Source organism: Sciurus carolinensis, chromosome 14 (assembly GCF_902686445.1).
Source record: "Sciurus carolinensis chromosome 14, mSciCar1.2, whole genome shotgun sequence".
Taxonomy (NCBI): Eukaryota; Metazoa; Chordata; class Mammalia; order Rodentia; family Sciuridae; genus Sciurus; species Sciurus carolinensis.
In genome coordinates, this window is record NC_062226.1 from 6,254,162 (window position 1) to 6,272,153 (window position 17,992).

At 60.1% G+C, this 17,992-nt stretch overlaps 1 protein-coding gene across 1 annotated transcript; it reads left to right on the forward strand.

Moving 5' to 3' along the window:
- The first annotated feature begins 13,713 nt into the window (after positions 1 to 13,713).
- LOC124964790 (uncharacterized) lies at positions 13,714 to 15,951 on the forward strand. Its single transcript, XM_047525452.1, has 3 exons — positions 13,714 to 13,842; positions 14,205 to 15,190; positions 15,564 to 15,951. Exons 1-3 carry the CDS (start codon positions 13,714 to 13,716, stop codon positions 15,649 to 15,651), a joined length of 1,203 nt encoding a protein of 400 aa, XP_047381408.1. The 3' UTR covers positions 15,652 to 15,951.
- The last annotated feature ends 2,041 nt before the right edge of the window (positions 15,952 to 17,992 follow it).

Below are 17,992 nucleotides of genomic sequence, written 5' to 3' on the forward strand. Positions count from 1 at the left end.
GCAGTCCCGGGGGCTGCTGGGGTCTGGTGGAGGCGGCCTCGTAGGCATGCGACTCGGCCAGCCTGCAGCAGGACCGAAGCTGGCCAGGTCAGCAGGGCCTGACGGCACGGTGGGGAAACCGAGTCCTAGCGGGAGGCTGGGCTTGGTCCACAGTCATCGGACACATCCCAGCTGGCCAGCTGGCCATCTCTCCCACCCACCCCACCGTGCTGTGGCTTGTGACAGGGAGACAGAATGTGCTGGGCCAGCGCCTCTCACAGGACCTTCTCGGGCAGCACCTGGTGTGTCTGTCCCCTCTGCCGATGGGGAAACTCAGCAGCTGCCCACCTGGTGGGGGGCTACAGCCAGGGACGTCTCTTCCTGAGTCCCCGGTCCCCGATGTGATGGCCCCGTGAGCTCTCAGTTCCTCATGGGAGTGGTCTGGGGGTACCTGGAAGTTCCTCGGGGTCCCAGGCACCAGTGTGTCTCTGCAGCATGGCTCACCATGCTTCCCAAGCCAGTCACAGGAGGCAATGTTGCTGTGGCTTTCCTGTCCCTGTCCTTGGCCCCAAGGAAGGGCGAGGAACCACAGCCTTCGCAGGATCTCCCTGCCTCTCCCTGAGCTTGGGGTCAGACAGTCAGTCATCCAACAAAGGCTTAGTGCCTCTATGTGCTGGTCATTCTGCCAGGCCACCAGGGACTCTCTGCTCCCCAATCTGGCCATTGCCACTGGGTAGGGGTTCTCAGGGCCCCAAAGCGGGCTCTTCATAGCTTTGTGCCAATGCTCACTAGGGGTGTGTCTCTGCGCACCTGTGCCAGAGAGGTGCACACACTTAGGGACCGAGGTCTCCTTTGGGCAGGTGGGAAGGCGGCCACGCTAGGCAGCCAGACCTCGGGTTGTCTCTCCTGGAACCTGTCCTCCAGAGGCTGGTCAGTCAGCCCCGCCCTGCCGCCTCTCACGTCCATCCTGCCCGCCGCCTCCTGACCTCCTGAGCAGCCAGAGCAAGTTGACTGTTGTCTTGGGGCTCGACTGGACCTCCTGTCCCAACCATGTCCCTTACGCCTTTTCCTCTTCCCTTTGAGAGCTCCACAGGAACAGGGACGAGGGGCAGGGTCCGGCAGGGGGTTCTCTGGAGAGGAGCTTACGGTTAAACTGGGCTTCACAGGGGAACAGGATTTGGCCTGGAAGATCGCCCTGGGGGGTGGGGGCAGCCCCCATTCTAGAGCCAGAGGGGGCCGAAGCGAGTGAGCTGGGGAGGGGAGGACAGCCTCGTGATCAGGGTTCCCAGGCCCCTGCGTCCTGACCTGGGAAATCGGAGAGCCAGGTCTCCTTGCTGGGTCGGACCCAGACGAAGGGACGCTGCCCAGAAAGCAGTCCTGCGATCCTGCACCGTAGGACTCGGTCCTCTGGCTCCAGGAGGCCCCTGGGAGGACTCCAGGTGCTCAGAGCGGGACTGAAGGAGCACCTGCGTGGCACAGCCTAGAGCGGGGAGGAGGGGGCCCAGGCAGAAACCGCGGCGGTCAGGGAGGGGCTGCCACTCCGGGTAAGGGGCCGGGTCTCAGCCCCCACGCCGCCCGCTGGGCCCCGGCAGAGCGCCGGCCGTCGGAGGGGCGGCCTGGCCCCGGCTGGCCCGCTGCAGCCTCCTGCCTCCTCGGGGTCCTCCTCCTCCTCTGAACGTTTCCTCCTCTTTTTGGTGTAATTTTTTTTTGGGGGGGTAGTTGAAATAGTCATACCTACATAGGGCGAAAATAAAAATAAATAAAGGAAGGAAGCAAGGAAGGAAGCCTGGTTAAAGACCCTGTGGTGTGCCCTGACCCCGACCTCGTGCTGGGCGCGGGATGTGCCTGGCTGCCTCTCGGAGATGCCCGCCTCCGCTCCGGGCCTTCCGCGGCTCCCTGTGCTTACAGAGCGAAGACAGCGTTCCCAGGCCCCGCAGCCTGGCCCCAGCTGCTCCTTTCTGTTCCTCCTTCTCTTGAGTCTTCAGGCCTGTCAACCTGCCTCAGACACACTGTGTCCCTCAGGCCACCAGGCTTGACCTGTGTCTCTCCTGGTGCCCTTGCAGGTGGAGAGGCGAGGGTGCTACTTTTCTCTGCCCTCATGGGCCTCCTTGGAGCCTCTGTCCTTTCCTCAGTTCTGAGTTTCTCAGAGGCTGCAACCCTGGTGTCCTTGTTTTTGTGGCTACCTGTCTTGATAGCTTGCACATTAAAAATACGTTACGTTTTTAAAAATTCAAGTTAATTTTTCTTTAGGCTCTAAGCCAGGATATTGGAGTTCTAATCCTGACTATCATTTCCCAGCTGTGTGTCCTTGAGAAAGTGAATCGACTTCTCAGAGACTTAGTTACCCCACCTAGAAAATAAAGTTGATAATAAAATCTCCTTCCAAGAATAACAGTGTCATGGTGTATGTAAAACACCCAGGAAAAGAGGGAAGCAGAGAGCGGCTGATAGACTCTGATCATTAGTGTTGTTCTGTCTTGTCTTATTTAGTCTCACTTAGACTTGTCCAAGGTCACACCTATCTAGTTTGGGGCAGCTGTAGGACTCAACTCCTGTCTCTTCCTACTCTAATGCTTATTCCCCTCTGGTGAGTGTCATAGGCCACTATCTCTGTTTTGCAGACAGAGACAATGGAGGCCCAGAGATGCTGAGTTGCTCGCTGAGGGTTACACAGCCCTTTAAGCAAAACAAGGGTCTGTTTGCCAAGTATCCCGTGAGTTTTTCGGGTTGCCTGGGATAGGAACTCAACCAGGGATTAAGTCCTCCTCCTGGTGGCCAGGGAACTGGCAAGAAGAGCCCCTCAGGCCAGGACTTCCCCACAGGGGTTTAAGTGAGACAGTCGCTAAGCTAAGGCAAACAGCCCTGCAGTGGCCTGCTTTCCTGGTGCGGGCGGGGGCTCTTAGGCCTGCTTGCTCCCGCTCCTGGGCCAAAGGGCCTGGGAAAGGAAGGGAGGGCCGGCTCTGACCACCCAGGGCCAGGGGCTATGCCTGTCTGGTAGCTCTGGGGCTGGGGCTGGGGGCCAGGAGAGAGCAGTACTCCTGGGTCTCAAGGAACATCTGGGGTCCCTCCCAGCCCTGGCCGGGCAGAGCCTGCCCAGCTGTGCCGCAGCCGCACCCAAACTCTTCCCGGGTTTGCCAGGGAGCCTGGAAATTTCTGGTCAGCAGATTGGTCGGGGTTGATTTCTACACCCGGCTCTGTGGGGGACAGGGGGAGGAGCCAGTCTGCTCTGGCTAAACAGGCTCCGCATTCTTGAGGCTCCACTTGGGGGCACAGGGAGGGGGCTTTGCTAGGCCTAGGAGCGCAGGCCAAAAGGAACAGTAACAGACATGACCACGCGCCCATGGCTCAGCTGCCCGGCCCTGGGCTGAGTCAGGACTTGCAGGGCCTAGCAGAGTCTTCTAGCAACCTGCTGCTAACACAGCTCAGCCACGAGCTAGGGCTGCTCAGAGTGGGGAGGCCACATGGCCACAGCTGGGAGCTGAGACTGAAACCCGCCCTTGGGTTCTGCCAGCAACCGGGATCAGGCAGGGCTGGAACAGGGTGGTGTGAGGCAGGGTGGGGTGAGGCCCCAAAGAAACAGACTACACAAGTCAGGGGTGACCTGACTGGAAACTGCAATGCAGGGACCCTGCTCCTAACTGGGGCATCTGCCAGCATCTAGGAGCCCTGCCCTTGGAAACTCGGGGTACCTCTGGGGACCTCAAGGGTCTGGATTCTCCGATGCTGGTCCCTCGAGGTGTCTACTGAACCAGACACTTCCCACGCGGCTCCAGCCTGGCCCTGGGCTGGGGTGTCTGGCAAAAGCCCCTTGTCAGATTTGCCCAGCTTAGGTGCCACCACTGTGCGTTCCTAGCGAGGTCACCCAGGGCCAAGTCACAAGGCACCAGGGAGCGAATGGAGAGTTCCTGACTAGCGAGGGAAGGAAGAGGGTAGAGCCACCGGGGCAGGCGGCGAGGCCCCGAGCTGAGTGGCAGTGCTGCGCCCCGTTGCCACCCGTTAAATGGGTCTAACCATCTCCTTCCCCGGGACCAGGGTGCCGCGAGCCAGGAAAGGCGCCTGGGGGCAGAGGGACGGGCCAGGCCGCCCCGTCCCCGCCCCGGGCTGGCCGCCTGGGGTGCAGCGTGCAGGGCGCGGCGCCCGCTTCAGCGGAAAGGAATGTCCCGCTCGGCGGGGAGGCGGCGGTCGGGGGCCGGGTCGGCGCGGCCTCCCGGCCCCATCGAGCGCGGCTCCAAGGCCGGCGGCTGGGGCCATCGGCGACCCCGGCCCGCCACGCCCGGCCCCGGCGGCCCCTGTCCCCCGGCCAAGTCCCGGGCCCGGGCGCCCCTCCCCCGGCCGCCCCATAACTCAAAGCCCGTCGAGCTGGTTGCAGACGCCTGGCGCCGGGCTCCACTCCAGGAAAGAAAAGGACCGGCGAAGGGAAGAGCCGGCGCGAGCGAGCCAGCCGGGGACGCGCAGGCCCGCCGGGCGGAACGGCGCGGCCCCGGCCCCGGCCAACCCCGGGGGCGCGCCCCTCATGGGATCCGGGGTCCCGCCCACGGCTCGGCGGCCCGAGCGGGCAGCGAGCGCGCGCCGCGCCGGGATCCCGGTCCCCGCGCCCGGGTCCTGTTGCGCGAAAGCTGCCTCGGGGGGGCTCCGGGGGAGCGCGGGGCAGCAGCTCCCAGCCTCCCGGCTGCACCCCTGTGGTGCGGCAGGGCCGGTGGCGATGTGGCGTGGGAAGAGGGCGTCCAGCACATTCTTTCCCTCCCTCCTTCCCATTTTTCCTGCGAGCCCACTAAGTGCCACTGTGCCTGCAGCAGAGGGCGACAGGAGGGAGGTGTTAAGAGCAACAATTTAGGGTTAGAGCTAGGACCAAACCCTGGCTCTTGACTTTAGGCAAGAGGCTTGCCCTTTCTGAGCCTCCACTTCCTCATCTGCCTCGTGGCAATGAGCAGATTAGGGACTTCAGACCTTACCCAGCTGGGAGTCCTGCGTGAATTGCATCCCCTCCAGGGCTCAAACATTTGAAGGTCATTATCAAAGCCGAATCAATTCCAGAGCCTTCACCTGGGCTGGCTACTCACTGGCCTGGCCCTCCTAAGGGTGGTGCCTGGGGCAGCCAGAGGGGTCTGCCTGGGGCTCAGGGGAATCCTGCCTCCCATCGCCACCCCGTCTGCCCCCAGGCTCCCCCCTTCCCTCCCCATCTTCTCCTTTCTCCTCCAGTCTGCTCCTCCCGCTGTCTGGGCTGGAGAGGCCATGGGGTGGTGGTCAACAGGGTTTCAGTTGGCCTTTCCTGGTCACTCTTTGCCCATGTGCAGGGCACCAGCGTGGGGTGTTCTACCCCCAAGACTCCAAAGCTGAGGAGGCCCCCCGCCTGCCAGTCACAGGCCTGCTGAGGGGTGTGCTGGACTCTGGATCTGACCCAGCTCTGTGGGCTGAGCCGGGGCAGCCAGGTGTCAAGAGGCCAGCGACTTCTACCATCCTGGGGACCCATTTAAGAAGAACGCTGCCTGGCCTAGGTGGGCCCAGCAGACCAGTCTCTGAGCTCGAGCTTCATTGCCTGGCTGGTAAATCACCCCTGGAGTTGGTGACGCAGTCTCCCCTTCGCAGAGATGGAAGGAAGCTTGGGAAAGGAAGTTGCTGGCCCGAGGTCATTTAGGGAGCAAGGACAGAGCCAGGACTCAAACCCGTCTGCCCCCGCCGCACCCACCCTGCGCCAGCGCACCCACCTCACCGTGTCCTGCCATGGCTCATCTGGCCTGCTCGCCCAGGCCCAGCCGGGCAAGGTCGGTGAGGACAGTTTTGTTTCTGGATCAGTTGGTGGCCCTGCCTCCCCAGGCTGTGCCCCAAGGCTGAGCCTAGGAGGCCACGTTTGCGACAGGATCACAGTTCCAGCATGGGTCTCTTCTGACCTTGCAATTCCCATGGTAACCTGACCATCCCAGCCCCCAGCGCGGCAGCCTGGAAGGAGCTCCCCAGCCCGGCCAGGCAGTGAGCTCCTGGGGACGGTGCAGGGTCTGGCTTTGCCTCAGTATTCCAGCCTGCTGTGCGTCACCAGCGCGGAGCAGGCAGAGCAGTGACATCTGCTCCCCAGCTCGGGGACAGAGGGATGCTACACTGCAGACTCTGGGCCTCCTGACTGCCGAGCCAGGCTCTCTGAGCAGGGCTGGCCTGCGTGGGTCTCCAGCCAGTGGAGCTGCAGAGCCACTGACCTGGAGCCCAGAAAGGGCCCAGCGTTGGCCCAGTGGATCAAACTGTTCTCGTAAGAGGGACTCATCTCCCCTGAATCTGACCCACTCACTCATTATATTAGCCATTTTATTATTAGCAGTAATAATACTAATAATCGACTATCAATAACCGTACTTTGTCAAGTGCGGTGGCACACGCCTATAATCCCAGAGGCTCAGGAGGCTGAGGCAGGAGGATCGCAAGTTCAGAGCCAGCCTCAGTCATGGTGAGGTGCTAAGCAACTCAGTGGGACCCTGTCTCTAAATAAAATACAAAATAGGGCTGGGGATGTGGCTCAGTGGTCGAGTGCCCCTGAGTTCAATCCCGGGTACCTAAAAAATAACCTCATTACCCACAGCATTAATGGAGCACTCAGAGACAGCTCTGCTCACCCAGATCACCCAGCTGAGAGCTGGCTGTCTCATTTATTAGAGACCGCCTGTTGGCCTGCTGGGTCTGAGGCTTCCCAGGGTTGATCTCATTGGATGTCACAAACCCCCTGCGAAGTAGGGACAATTGTCATTCCCATTTTATAGAAGAGGAATCTCAAGCCCAGGGAAGCAAAATGCCCTCTGGAGGGAAAGGGCCCCGGGGAGGGAGGCAGCCGGGAGGGACGGCATCTGCCCCAGCGGCATTCACCCCTTAACTGCTGCCATGCCCTTGCCGGGCGGCAGGCACAGGTCACTGACCCCCGGAATGTAACTGGCCGGGTCCTTCAGTGGCATCTAGAGATGAGGGTTTACACAGCAGCCCGTGGGTGGCTTCCAGAGGCTGGACACCCTCCAGAGCCACTGAGGGCCCTCAAGCTAGGCCGTGCAACAAAATTAGGCAGCAGGTCCCCAAGAAATCTCATCAGGAAGCCCCCTCCTGCCATCGCTGGAGTCACTGTTCAGGGGAAGGTGTGTTTGTGGTAGGATTTGATGTATTTGCTTCAGGCAAATCTTTGCCTTTTCTCTGCCTGCGTTCTGGTGAGGAGGGAAGAGGCCCAGCAGCGGGAGAGGAGGAGCAGAGCCCCCCTGGCTGGTGTGGGTGGGGACAGTGTGGCTCCCTGGGCTTACCTGCAGGGTGTCGCCAAGCTTCCCCAGGGCTAGAGCTCCGTGCAAAACACTACTTCTTTCCTGCTCTTTCCTGCTCCGGTGGAGGGTCAAGGCCCAGGAGGTCTCTGGTGAGGAGAAATTGGCTTAGCAGCTGCTCCTGAGGCCAGAAGAGCTACCTGGGCAGGGGACTGGTGTGGCCTGGGGGACTCAGAGAGCAGAACCAGGGAGGCCACCAGGGAGGGCAGTTTTGCCTCAGCAGGTGGACTGACTCCCTGGTGGCGAGGACAGGCTTTTAGGTAGTGAGTGACCCACCAGGAGGTCGTCAGGGGCACGGGGGGAGGGGTGCAGGGAGTGCAGAGTGGGTCTCAGAAGAGCTCACAACTCATCTTTTTCTTCTTCTTTTTCTCCCTTGCCACGCTCGGGGTGAAACCCATGGCCTTGCACGTGCCAGGCAAGTGCTCCACCCCTGAGCTATACCCCCAGCCTGGGGTCTTCTTCAGTGTTGAGATTCTGGGAATTTCTATTCCCAGCATAACTGAGCCACCTAAGTGGGTCTCAGGGGGAAAGGGCAGAGAGGGAAAGTGGCAGGCGACACTGCTGCTGCTGAGACTGGGAGACCACAGACCCCAGAGAGGCACCCGGGAGACCCAGTGGGACCCCAGCCCTGCATCTCCCAACAAGACTGCCATTGCTCAACAATGACACGTGCCCCTTTCTCCCGCAGTTATTTTCAATGTCTGTTAACCTTTTATTATATTATTAGTAATCATCAACAATCAATACCTGTACTACCCAAGCATTGACGAGCACTCAGACAGGCTCTACTTGGGCACTCCACCTGTAAACGCACATAACCCATAGGACGGTCCTGGGAGGAAGGCTTCCGTGTGTACTCTTACTCCCATTTTCCAGATGAGGACACTGAGACTCAGCTGCCATGCCAAGGTCCCAATGCAGAGAGGCAGCTTCTCTCCATCCACATCCCCTAAAGCCCAGTAGGGCAAAGCCACCATGAACCCAGGAGGGGAGCCTGAGTCTCTGGGGAGGCCTGAGGACTGTCACCTACTCTGCAATGTCTCCCTGATTCACCCTCCTCAAAGGATAAGGGTCCTTGACACTGTTCCCACCTGGTGCTAGTCCTCATGCCAAGGCCCAGGACGGAACTGGGAAATGCTAGCAGAGAGAAGGCCAAGGGGAAGGATGTGACCCCCATCACACAGTCACTTCTGTCCCCAGTGACCAGGACCCTGACCACTCCTAGGGCTACAGAACAGCAGATTCCAGAAAAGGACCAGGGAGGACAGATCATCTCACCTGGTGTCCTCATTTTACACTAGGAAAACAAGCTTCTGAGAAGGGAGGGGCTTCTCAAGGTCATCAGCAGGCACAGTGGCCATGGGCTCTCCCAGGTCCTCCCGTGGGCTGCTCGTACACATCCCCACGCCCCTTCCTCTGAATGCTCTTAATAGATCATTGGTAGCATGATCCTGAGAAAATGTCCTTGAGGGAACTAGAAGACCTGCCAGGTGGCAAGTGGCAAGTGGGTGTCTCCTCACCTGTAAAATGGGGGTAAGATGGATCTCACCTCCTCTGACCTCCCCAAGAGGGGTCAAGGTCAAAGGTGACAGTGGACACGAGATAACATTTGATAAACTGAAACACAATGTCACCATGGAGATCTTTGGAATTTGGGTCCAGAAATTAGAAGTTAGATTTTTGGCTCTCACCAGAGACAGGGAATGGCTTTTAGGGCCCAGAAACCACCAGTTCTAGGCTTAGATCCTGCCAGGGATAATCGCCAGCCACTCCACCTGAAACTTGTGTGCTGTGGGCAGTGCCAGTTCATCTGGTCCAGTGGCTTTGAGCACTGGCTCTGGACCAGCTCCCTGGGGGCCCAAGTTCAAGTCTGGGCTTCACCACTTGCCAGCTACCCTCTGGGAGCCTTCAGGTCTGGGTTATGATGCTGGCCCAGCCCCTCCTGTAGAACCCCAGTGACAGTGGCTACGAGACAGAGGAACTGATTTCTCATGTCAGAGGTTCTTGTTTCTGGGAAGAGAGGCTGCCCTGTGAGCTCGTCCAGAGAGGTGTCTCTCACTCCTCCATCCACCCAGTCAAAGCTGGCCACTTTCCTCCCAGTAGCCTCCATTCTGCCCAATGTGTGGGCACAACCAAGGATTTGGAGGACACTCCTTCCTTTTAAAGGCAGCCAGAGGTGTGTAGGTCAGTGCTTGTGTCCCATTGGTCAGACCTGATCACATGGCCACATCTAGCTGCAAGGGAGGCTGGGAAATGTAGTACTGAGCCTGGCAGCTGTGTCATTAGAACCTGGGAGGGAGTGCTCTATTACCAAAGAAGAGATGGCAGGATGGATACTGGATGTGCTGGGGAGACTCAGGGAGCATGGACAGTGCTCAGGAAGTCTGAGCTGTCATCACTGATGTTACAGGCAAGTCCTCTGAACTGTCCCAAGGGATACAGGGACCCTCTGTGACCCGAGGTCCAGGCCTGCTCTGGCTGCTCTGCAGGGGGCTGCATCCATTGCCCCACATCTTCTAGGTGATGAGAAGCACCCAGAGGCAACAACCCCCAGTCCAACCCTCAAGCCACACAGCCCAGGCCCGGGAAGACCTCAGATCCCCATTCCCTTCTAAGGGAAAACAGGGCCTTGCAGCCCTGCCCCACACTGCCTCCATGGGGTCTGGTGACCCCTGCTGCCAGGAGGCCGGCCACTGAGGCTCTCAGGCTGGGTGGAAGCCCCAGACAGGCATCCTGGCCAGCTCCCTCCTAAGACTGGGAAGAGATCCTCCCTAAATGCTCCAGACGCAAGCCCTTTGCAGCCCACGGAAAGTTGGTGAGTGACAGGAAGGAGCGAGACCTCCTGTGGTCCTCCAGTGGCCTGCCCTGCAGATGCAGGGCTCAGGGTCAGGAACTCGATCCCAGATCCCACAGACGCTGGCCCTGCCTCATAACAGCACGCAGCCTCAGTCTCCCTGGCTGTCGTGGAATGGCTGTGGACATCCGTCTCCGTCCTCGTGCAGAGATTGAGAGAGCAATCCACACAAGCTGCTGTGGAAAGAGCCACTCAGCACACCGCGCCTGCTCGCATCAGGATGGTGACCACTCTGTTCTTTGTCCCTTTCGCAGACCTTGACTGTGCCCTCCCACCCAGCGGCCCCGCACACTGGACGCTCTCCAGCTTTCCCCTCCCAGCACCGTCCAGGGCACGGTGTGTTCATTCTGTGGTGGAGTTTTGTCCTCCAGGCCCGGAATCCAGTGGCAGCAAGCCCTGAGTTACTTCCTTCATTGCCCCAGGCCTAGTGCCCAGCCTCGGTGTGGCGCCAGGAGGGTTCTTGGGGAATGCTTGCGGATGGAAGTGTGGCTGGGTGAAGGAATGGATCTGTAGATGACAAACCATTTTGCAATGAGCCTGAAGATGTGCATTTAACTCAAGTCCAGAGACTAAAAAGACTCAGATTTGAATCTCACCTCTGTCATTTATGGGCTGGGTGGCCTGGAGCAACACCCTTCTTCTCCTTAAGCCTCAGTTTCCTCATCTGCAAAATGGGGCTGATGCCACCCTCCGGGAGTGTGGCAAGGCATAACTGGGACTGTGCAGGTGGGATGCAGAGGCACGGGGCACCTTGGACATAGGAACCACTCAGTGATCCCCTCCAAACACCACGGGGCCATGTACTGCACTTTTGTCAGAATCTGCTGGACGGGGCCATGGGCTTGACCTTTGGAAAGGTCAGGAATGGCTGATAAACCATCCATCCATTCAGCAAATCAACAGACAAGTCTTGAGAGTCCCCAGGTGTGGGTCCCATGGCTAGACCTAGGAAGAAAGGAGAGTCTGGAACCCAGGAGAAATCATTGAGTCCACCCTCTGTCCACACCCTGTCTCTGGTCCTCCTGTGCCCACCAGTCCACCTGTGTCCTTCCCAGTGTCTCTTTCATCCTGGGCTAGGGGGCTCTGTACCTGGCCCCTGCCCCCAGCCAGTCCTGCCCTCTGACCTCTGTTTCCTTCCATGTCTTTGTCAGGGTGCTCTTGGGATTTTCTGAACCTCTGGCACCCTGTCCCCTGGGCTGGGGCTGGCCTGGTCACACCACAGTGACTGGGGTCACAGTGGGCTTTTCCTGGATTCATCTAGGAGTGGATGAATCCAGTCTCCATTTCTTCATTCACAGGGGGCAAGACAGTTATTGTCTCAGTCTTGTGAAGCTTCAGCCCAAGGGACATTAGCCAATCCCCCATGAAGGGGATTCTCCCCAGTATTCCCTCAGTTGTGGGATCTGGGAAGCAAGAGAGGAGCCCTGGATGAGGAGGCCAGCCTCTGGCGAGTGCCTCCACTTTTGAGGCTCAGGTCCACATCTGGTCGATAGGGGTGACAGCAGGAAGGTGGATGTCCTCCTCTCTAAGGTCTTCCAGGCTTGGAGGCTGTGAGGGTGCCGCTGGGCATTGCCAGAAAGGGCTTCCTGGACACAGCAGAGGTCCCTGGGCCCAGCAGAGAGGCAGGGTGGAGACTGGACGCAGAGGGAGACCAGTAATGAGGGGAGATGGAATACATGTTGCTGGTCAGGAAGTGGAGGGGCCTCAACCTCCAAATCCCAGCCTCTTTACCTTGCCTGGGGCCTCAGCTCAGGGCAGGGGCTGCATGTGCTCAGCGCCCAGTCTGTGCTAGGCAGGCTGGGATGAGCTCTTTAGGCTGCATGTGAATCTGGTGACTCTTCCTTTGGCCCCAGGAAGTAGCTCCAGTTATTCCTCCCATTTTACAGATGAGAAATGGAAGCATGAGGGCGATGGAGCTTTTCAGGGTCCAGCAGCTGGTCGATGGCACAGCTAGGTTTGGGGCCCTGTTTGCCTGACTTGGACCCCACACTGTTCTGACCCTGGGTGAGTGAGGTGCTCCAGCTGTCAGACTCAGGGGAGCACCTGTCCTTTCTATGGTCTGGCCTCAGTTCCAGCTGGGAGGCTGGTGCCTCACCCCTTCCTCCAGGAGGGAGGGAAACAATGAGGAGAGAGTCACCTGCTGCAGGAGGCTTTAGAAGACAGCACTAGGGACTCAGGGTGGCTTCCCTGCCGGTCACAGCAGGGCTGGCACCAACTCTATCAAGTCCTTTGAAGAACTTCCCAGAGGCCTTTGCAGGAGGGGAGACGTGTGTGAGCCAGCTCCCCGTTCTTGGTAGACTCCTGGACAGCCCTGGACACCCTGCTCCAGTGCGCCCTCAACCTCCCTGAGTCCATTCCGTGACTCTGTAACAGTTCACCACACATCGGGTGATTTATACACTGCAGAGGTTTATTTGGTTCTGCAGGCTGGGAAGTCCAAATCAAGGGCTGCCCGTGCCGAGGGCTTCTTGCTGTGTCGTAACAAGGAGAAGGGATGGCCTGGAGAGAGCATTCGAGAGAGAGGGCAAGAGGGCTGGACTTGCTTCTTTTTGGCAGTGCTGGCAATGAACTCAGGGCCTCACACGTGCCAGGCAAGCACTCTACCATTCAGCTACAGCCCCAGTTCTTTAAAAAAAATTTTTTTTTTTTTTTTTTTTTTTTTTTTTAATCTTGAAGCACATTCTTGCGAAGTTGCTGACGGTCTTCCTGAGTTGCCAAGGCCAGCCTGGGATTTGGGATCCTCCTGCTTCTGCCTCCCGAGTAGCTGCAGTGACCAGTGCACCACCATGCCTGGCCAGACTTGCCTTATCTTTGTACCGGGGATTGAACCCAGGGGCACTCGACCACAGAGCCACATCCCCAGTCCTTTTTTGATTTTATTTAGAGACAGGGACTCACTGAGTTGCTTAGGGCCTCGCTTTTGCTGAGGCTGGCTTTGAACTTGCTATTCTCCTACCTCAGCCTCCCGAGCCACTGGGATTATAGGTGTGTGCCACCATGCCCCGCTCCCCAGCCCTTTTTATTGTTTTATTTTGAGACAGGGTCTCACTAAGTTGTTTAGGGACTGACTCACTAAGTTGGTCCAAACTTGCTTTTTTTAAAATCATAGATGGGCGCAATACCTTTATTTAATTTATTTATATGTGGTGCTGAGGATCAAACCCAGCGCTCACCCATGGGAGGCAAGCGCCCCGGCGCTGAGCCACGACCTCAGCCTCCAAACTCACTTTTATAACAGACTCACTCTTGCGGCTGCGGTGGCGCACACCGACCATCCCAGTGGTCCTGGAGGCTGAGGCAGGAGGATCTCAAGCTTGAAGCCAGCCTCAGCAATTTAACGAGCCCCTGTCTCTAAATAAAAAAATGAATAGGGCTGGGCTGGGCTCAGAGGCGCAGTACCCTCGGTTCAACGTCCAGCGCCGCCAGGGCGCCTCCCGCCTGGGCAGCGTCCACTCTGGCAGTCAAGACCCTGGCCCATTCAGGAGGGCAGGGCCTGAGAGGCCGCTCTCAACGCCGCTGGGGTTGAGTTTCCATCAAGCGAACCTTGGGGACCTTCGAAGCACAGCAGCCTCCGGGGGTGTCCTGCTCACTCCTCTCTGGATGCCCCCACTCTGCCACCTTCCCACCCTGCTGCGGTTACCACGGAAACCAGCAGCCGAGCTTGCGGTTGACAGCACGGCATCCCGGCTCTTCCGTCCTGCATTTTTCCTGTGCCAGGCCTCATGCCAAGTGCATGGTGGCCCTGGGGACCACTCCCCTGCCCATGTGCCCATGAGCACATGAGGGCACAGAGCACGGAGGCGGCCCGTCCAGTGACACGGTGAGCTGGGCGGGAAGAACTTGCCCAGCCCATCCTGAATCCTACCGCTTCATGTCCTGCTGCCTCCTGGGCTGCCCGCCTGCTGGGAGGGCAGCTCCCTGTCCCCTGACCTTCAGACCTGAGCGCCCAGCCTGGCTCTCAACAAGCCCTCTGTCAGTAATTATCCAATGCATGGAGCCTGCGACTGACCTGTCCCTCTCCAGACCATGCGGCTCCTTCCGCCCCTCCTTCTTCTCTCCCTCCTTCCGGCTGCTCTGGGTCTCAAGGGTAGCAGAGACCAGCGACTGGCCCCTCTGCTCAGACCTGCTGTGTGACTCGGTCAGAGGAAGCAGTGCCTCTGGGCTTCTCCTTCTTCCCCCAGGAGTTCCTCGCCGGCACGCCTCTCCCTCCAGATGCTCGGGTGGAGAGCGGGCCGTGGGGATGGGGTCTCCAGGTCCCTGCCTCTCGGGAGGCTGAGGCCACGTTCTTAGAGGGACCTGAGGAGGAGGACCCCAGGCTCACGACCTCTCCTCCTTCCGCCCTAGCCTGGGCTGGGCAAGGGGCCTCAGCCCCAGCTGGGCCTGACCTTGTCTGCAGACACTTCTTCTGCTTCAGCAGCCTCGGCACCAGGAAGGCCCTCTGCGCCCGGGAAGGACCTACTCTGTGCCAGGCCCCTGGCCTTGCTCCAGCCCACAGGCCACGGACCCTCAAACCACAGCACGTGGCCGTGGGCTCTGATGCCCCGGCTGGCTCCGGGGGTCCTGCAGACTTGAGGGCATGGGGAGGGGACTGCATTTCCCCGTGGCGCTCAGCGAGCGTCCCTTTAAACACTGATTTTGCTGCCCGGTCCCTGAGGCACAGGGAGAGGAGGAGCAAGTCACACGCAGGCAGGGCCAGGGCCGGCACCTGGGCCTCAGGCTGGAGAACCCGCAGCCTTGAGGGCGGCCGAGACCGTCTTCACCCCGGGGTCCTCCGCCGGCTTCCCGCCCCCAGAAGAGCGGCAGCCACAGCAGGCAGACCAGCACGTGCGCCCAGTCCTGCGACGGCTTCCCGCACAGCGGCACACACGCCCCTCACGCCGCCCCGTGAACACCTGTGGGCACACGTGCACCTCTGCCGCCCTGCACAGCTGCACACGTGCACACGCATCTGCACACACGCAGACACCCGCGTGTGCTGGGGGGTGGTCGTGGACCGTCCCACCCTGGACGCTCGGCGGCCAGTGGGTTTGCTCTGTCCCTCGCGCCTCCTGCCCCCGGGGGGCTACAGAACACACAGGTGAGCAAGAGTCGGGCGACCGCCTGGAGCTCTGGAGGGTGACCACCAGGTCGTCCAGGTTCAATCAGTGCTACGATGGCCCCAGTGATAGGAGGAGGACAGGTGAGACGGAGGCCCGGGTGGGTCTCCCCGGGAGGTGGGCATGGGGAGACTTCCTGGATGCCAGAGGAAGCTGGGGGGCCTGGCTGGTGCTGCACCGAGGAGGTGGCGAGGGGGGTGGAGGCTGGAGGCCCAGAGGGATGGTGAGGCTACACCGGGAGGCCGTGGGGAGGCAGGAGAGGCAGATCTGGCGGCAGAGCCAGCAGGATGTGCTATGGCAGGTGTCGGGCAGGGGGTCACAGTGGACCCTGTCTTTGGGGGCTTCTCTTTTCAGCTTGTGGAACCAAAGACCAGCAAGGAGCAGAGGACCTGGTGTTGGGGCGAGAGGCTCTGCAGGCTCCTGGGGGGACCTGGGGCTCTGACCACGGCCATCCTGTCCCCACTCTCCTGCGCTCCATGGAGTCCCCAGGCAGTGCTTGCTCAGGCCTGGGCTTCAAGGGGTCTGTCCCTCTGCCTCCATCCATCAGAGACGGGGAAGCTTCGGGAGTGAGTTGCCATGGCTGGGGCCACTCATCGGGCGGGAGATCCTCTGCTGGCTGCTGCTGTCCCCCAGGCCCTGGGACTTGGACCCACAGGGCCCTCTGCCCATCAGGGACCCTGCATTTACAGGCAGGACAGACCCTCGGGACCCAGGGGCAGCTGCAGGGCCAGTGCTGGACGGCGGGCCTCCGGGCAGCCCGGGGAGGAGAGAGCTCCTCCAGGTCCGACTCAGCGCGTCCCGCCCCTGCCCGCCTCTCTCACGTCTCCCTGCTCCCCTCGTCTATCGGACCTCCGAGTCCTTTCAGTCAGCTCACTCTGCACCTGTGACCGTCCCAGGCCAGCGCCCATTACCTCCTCGTGTCTGCACCAGCCACCTCCGTGGTCTCTCTGCTTCTCTCTTTGGCCCTGCCATCCTCTCTCCTCAGGACAGTCACAGAGACCTTTCTAGAAGGTGTTTTCGAATGTACTGTTTCCCTGCCCCAAAACTTCCACGGGTCCCCCAGTGGGACACTGAAAATAACCTGACCTTAAGCCCAGAGTGGGTGACCTGCTGGCCTCCAGCTCTCAGAGCACTTGCCGTCCTGCTTCCGAAACAGGTGCTTCTGAAGTTGTTCTGCGTAGCCCTGCTTTGTTCTCAGCCCTGGGCCTTTGCACGTGCCCGAGTCCTTTGCCTGGAGCACCCTGCCCGCTCTGCTCGGCTCTCAGGCTAGACCTCCTCTCCTGCCAGCCTCTCCTGACAACAGGCTCACAGACTCCTGGATGCTCCATGGAGTCGGGGGCAGGGTGGTGACTTCAGGCTCCCTCCGGCCCTGGCTCAACTCCCACAACTCCACCCTGCTTGTGAGGGGAGCTTGGAAGGAGGTCACAGGAAGGCTGGCTGGTGCCCTCTGTGCCCACGCATGCTGCCCCTCCATGGGCACAGTCCTGGGAAGCGCCCACCTGAGCGCCAACCCCTGCAGCCTGGCCGGGCCGGGGAGGAGCACCCGCCCGCGGCTCCAAGGCAGGCGCTGGCCTGCGGGAGTCTCTCAGGTCAGCTGGCCCCACCACGGTGGTTCTGCCAGGGCACCGGACCGTGCAGATGTGGGGCCGCCTCCCCTGAGCCAGGGTGCCAGCGTGGCTGGTCCGCAGGTCACGATGAACGGGCAGAACGAGTCGCAGCCCAGAAAGCCAAAAAAAGGTCCCACGTAGGCTCTAAAATCGAGAACCTGGGTGGGGAGCTGAGGCTGCGGGTCTCAGCCCTGCTGGGGTTCCCCTGGGCCACACCTGCCCGCCAGAGAGGAAGGCCTCTCTTGCCTCGAACCAGAAGTGAACCCCATAACGCAAGAGCTTTGTCTCTCCTTTGCGGGCCACTTGTCACCTCCTCAGATATTTCTCGGGTGCCCAATTTGTGCCAGGTACAGAGGCTCAGAGGGACGGGACTGCAGGTGCTCCCCAGGCGCCCACAGCTGGCAGGGCTCCAGCTACCCAGAGCCCGAAAATCAAGAAACTGCTCAGCAAACACAACGAAGGCGTAGGGTACAACCTGGATCCCTTCACTGAGCTCCGCGCCAGGCCCTGTGAGGGGTCGTGCCCCCTCCGCTTGCCAGATGGTGCATCGAGAGGCAGTAAGTGGTAGTGAGTGGGAGCTCGGATCTGCAGAGAGTGGAATCACCGGCGCAGACTCCTATAAACCACATCCAGGGGCTTGGCAGCCTCACAAGGCTCCACATTAACTCCTCTGCTGGACCAGAGGATGTCACATGATGGGGTCCCACTTGCTGCCTCCATTCCAGTCACAAAGCCTTCTTGTGGACTCTGGGATGTCCTACCCTCCCATCAGTCACAGGACCTTTGCACATGCCTGGACCACTCTTCACCTTCTTGGAAGTATCAAGGTGGACCCATGAGGGTGGAGTTAGGGTTGGTTCTCCCTTGTTAGCCCAGGGAGTGGCTGACCTGCGTGCAGCAGGGGCTCCCCTTCTCACTTTGAAGGCACCAGTGAATGGAGGACAAAGTAACATAGGACACATCTGATAGGCCAGGGAGGGGTCAGGTGGGCACTCCTGCCCTGTCCTCTGCCTCGGAGCTGAGCGACTTAACATCGGGCTGGTGAACGAGGTGCCACCCCTCCCTGTGCCAATTCCATCGGTGCGGCTCTGAGAAGCGAGGCGAGCCGCCCCGGCTGTCCGGTCAGCGTGATGAAGCGGGAGAGGGCAGGCAACTCACGGAGGTGTCGGGGACACA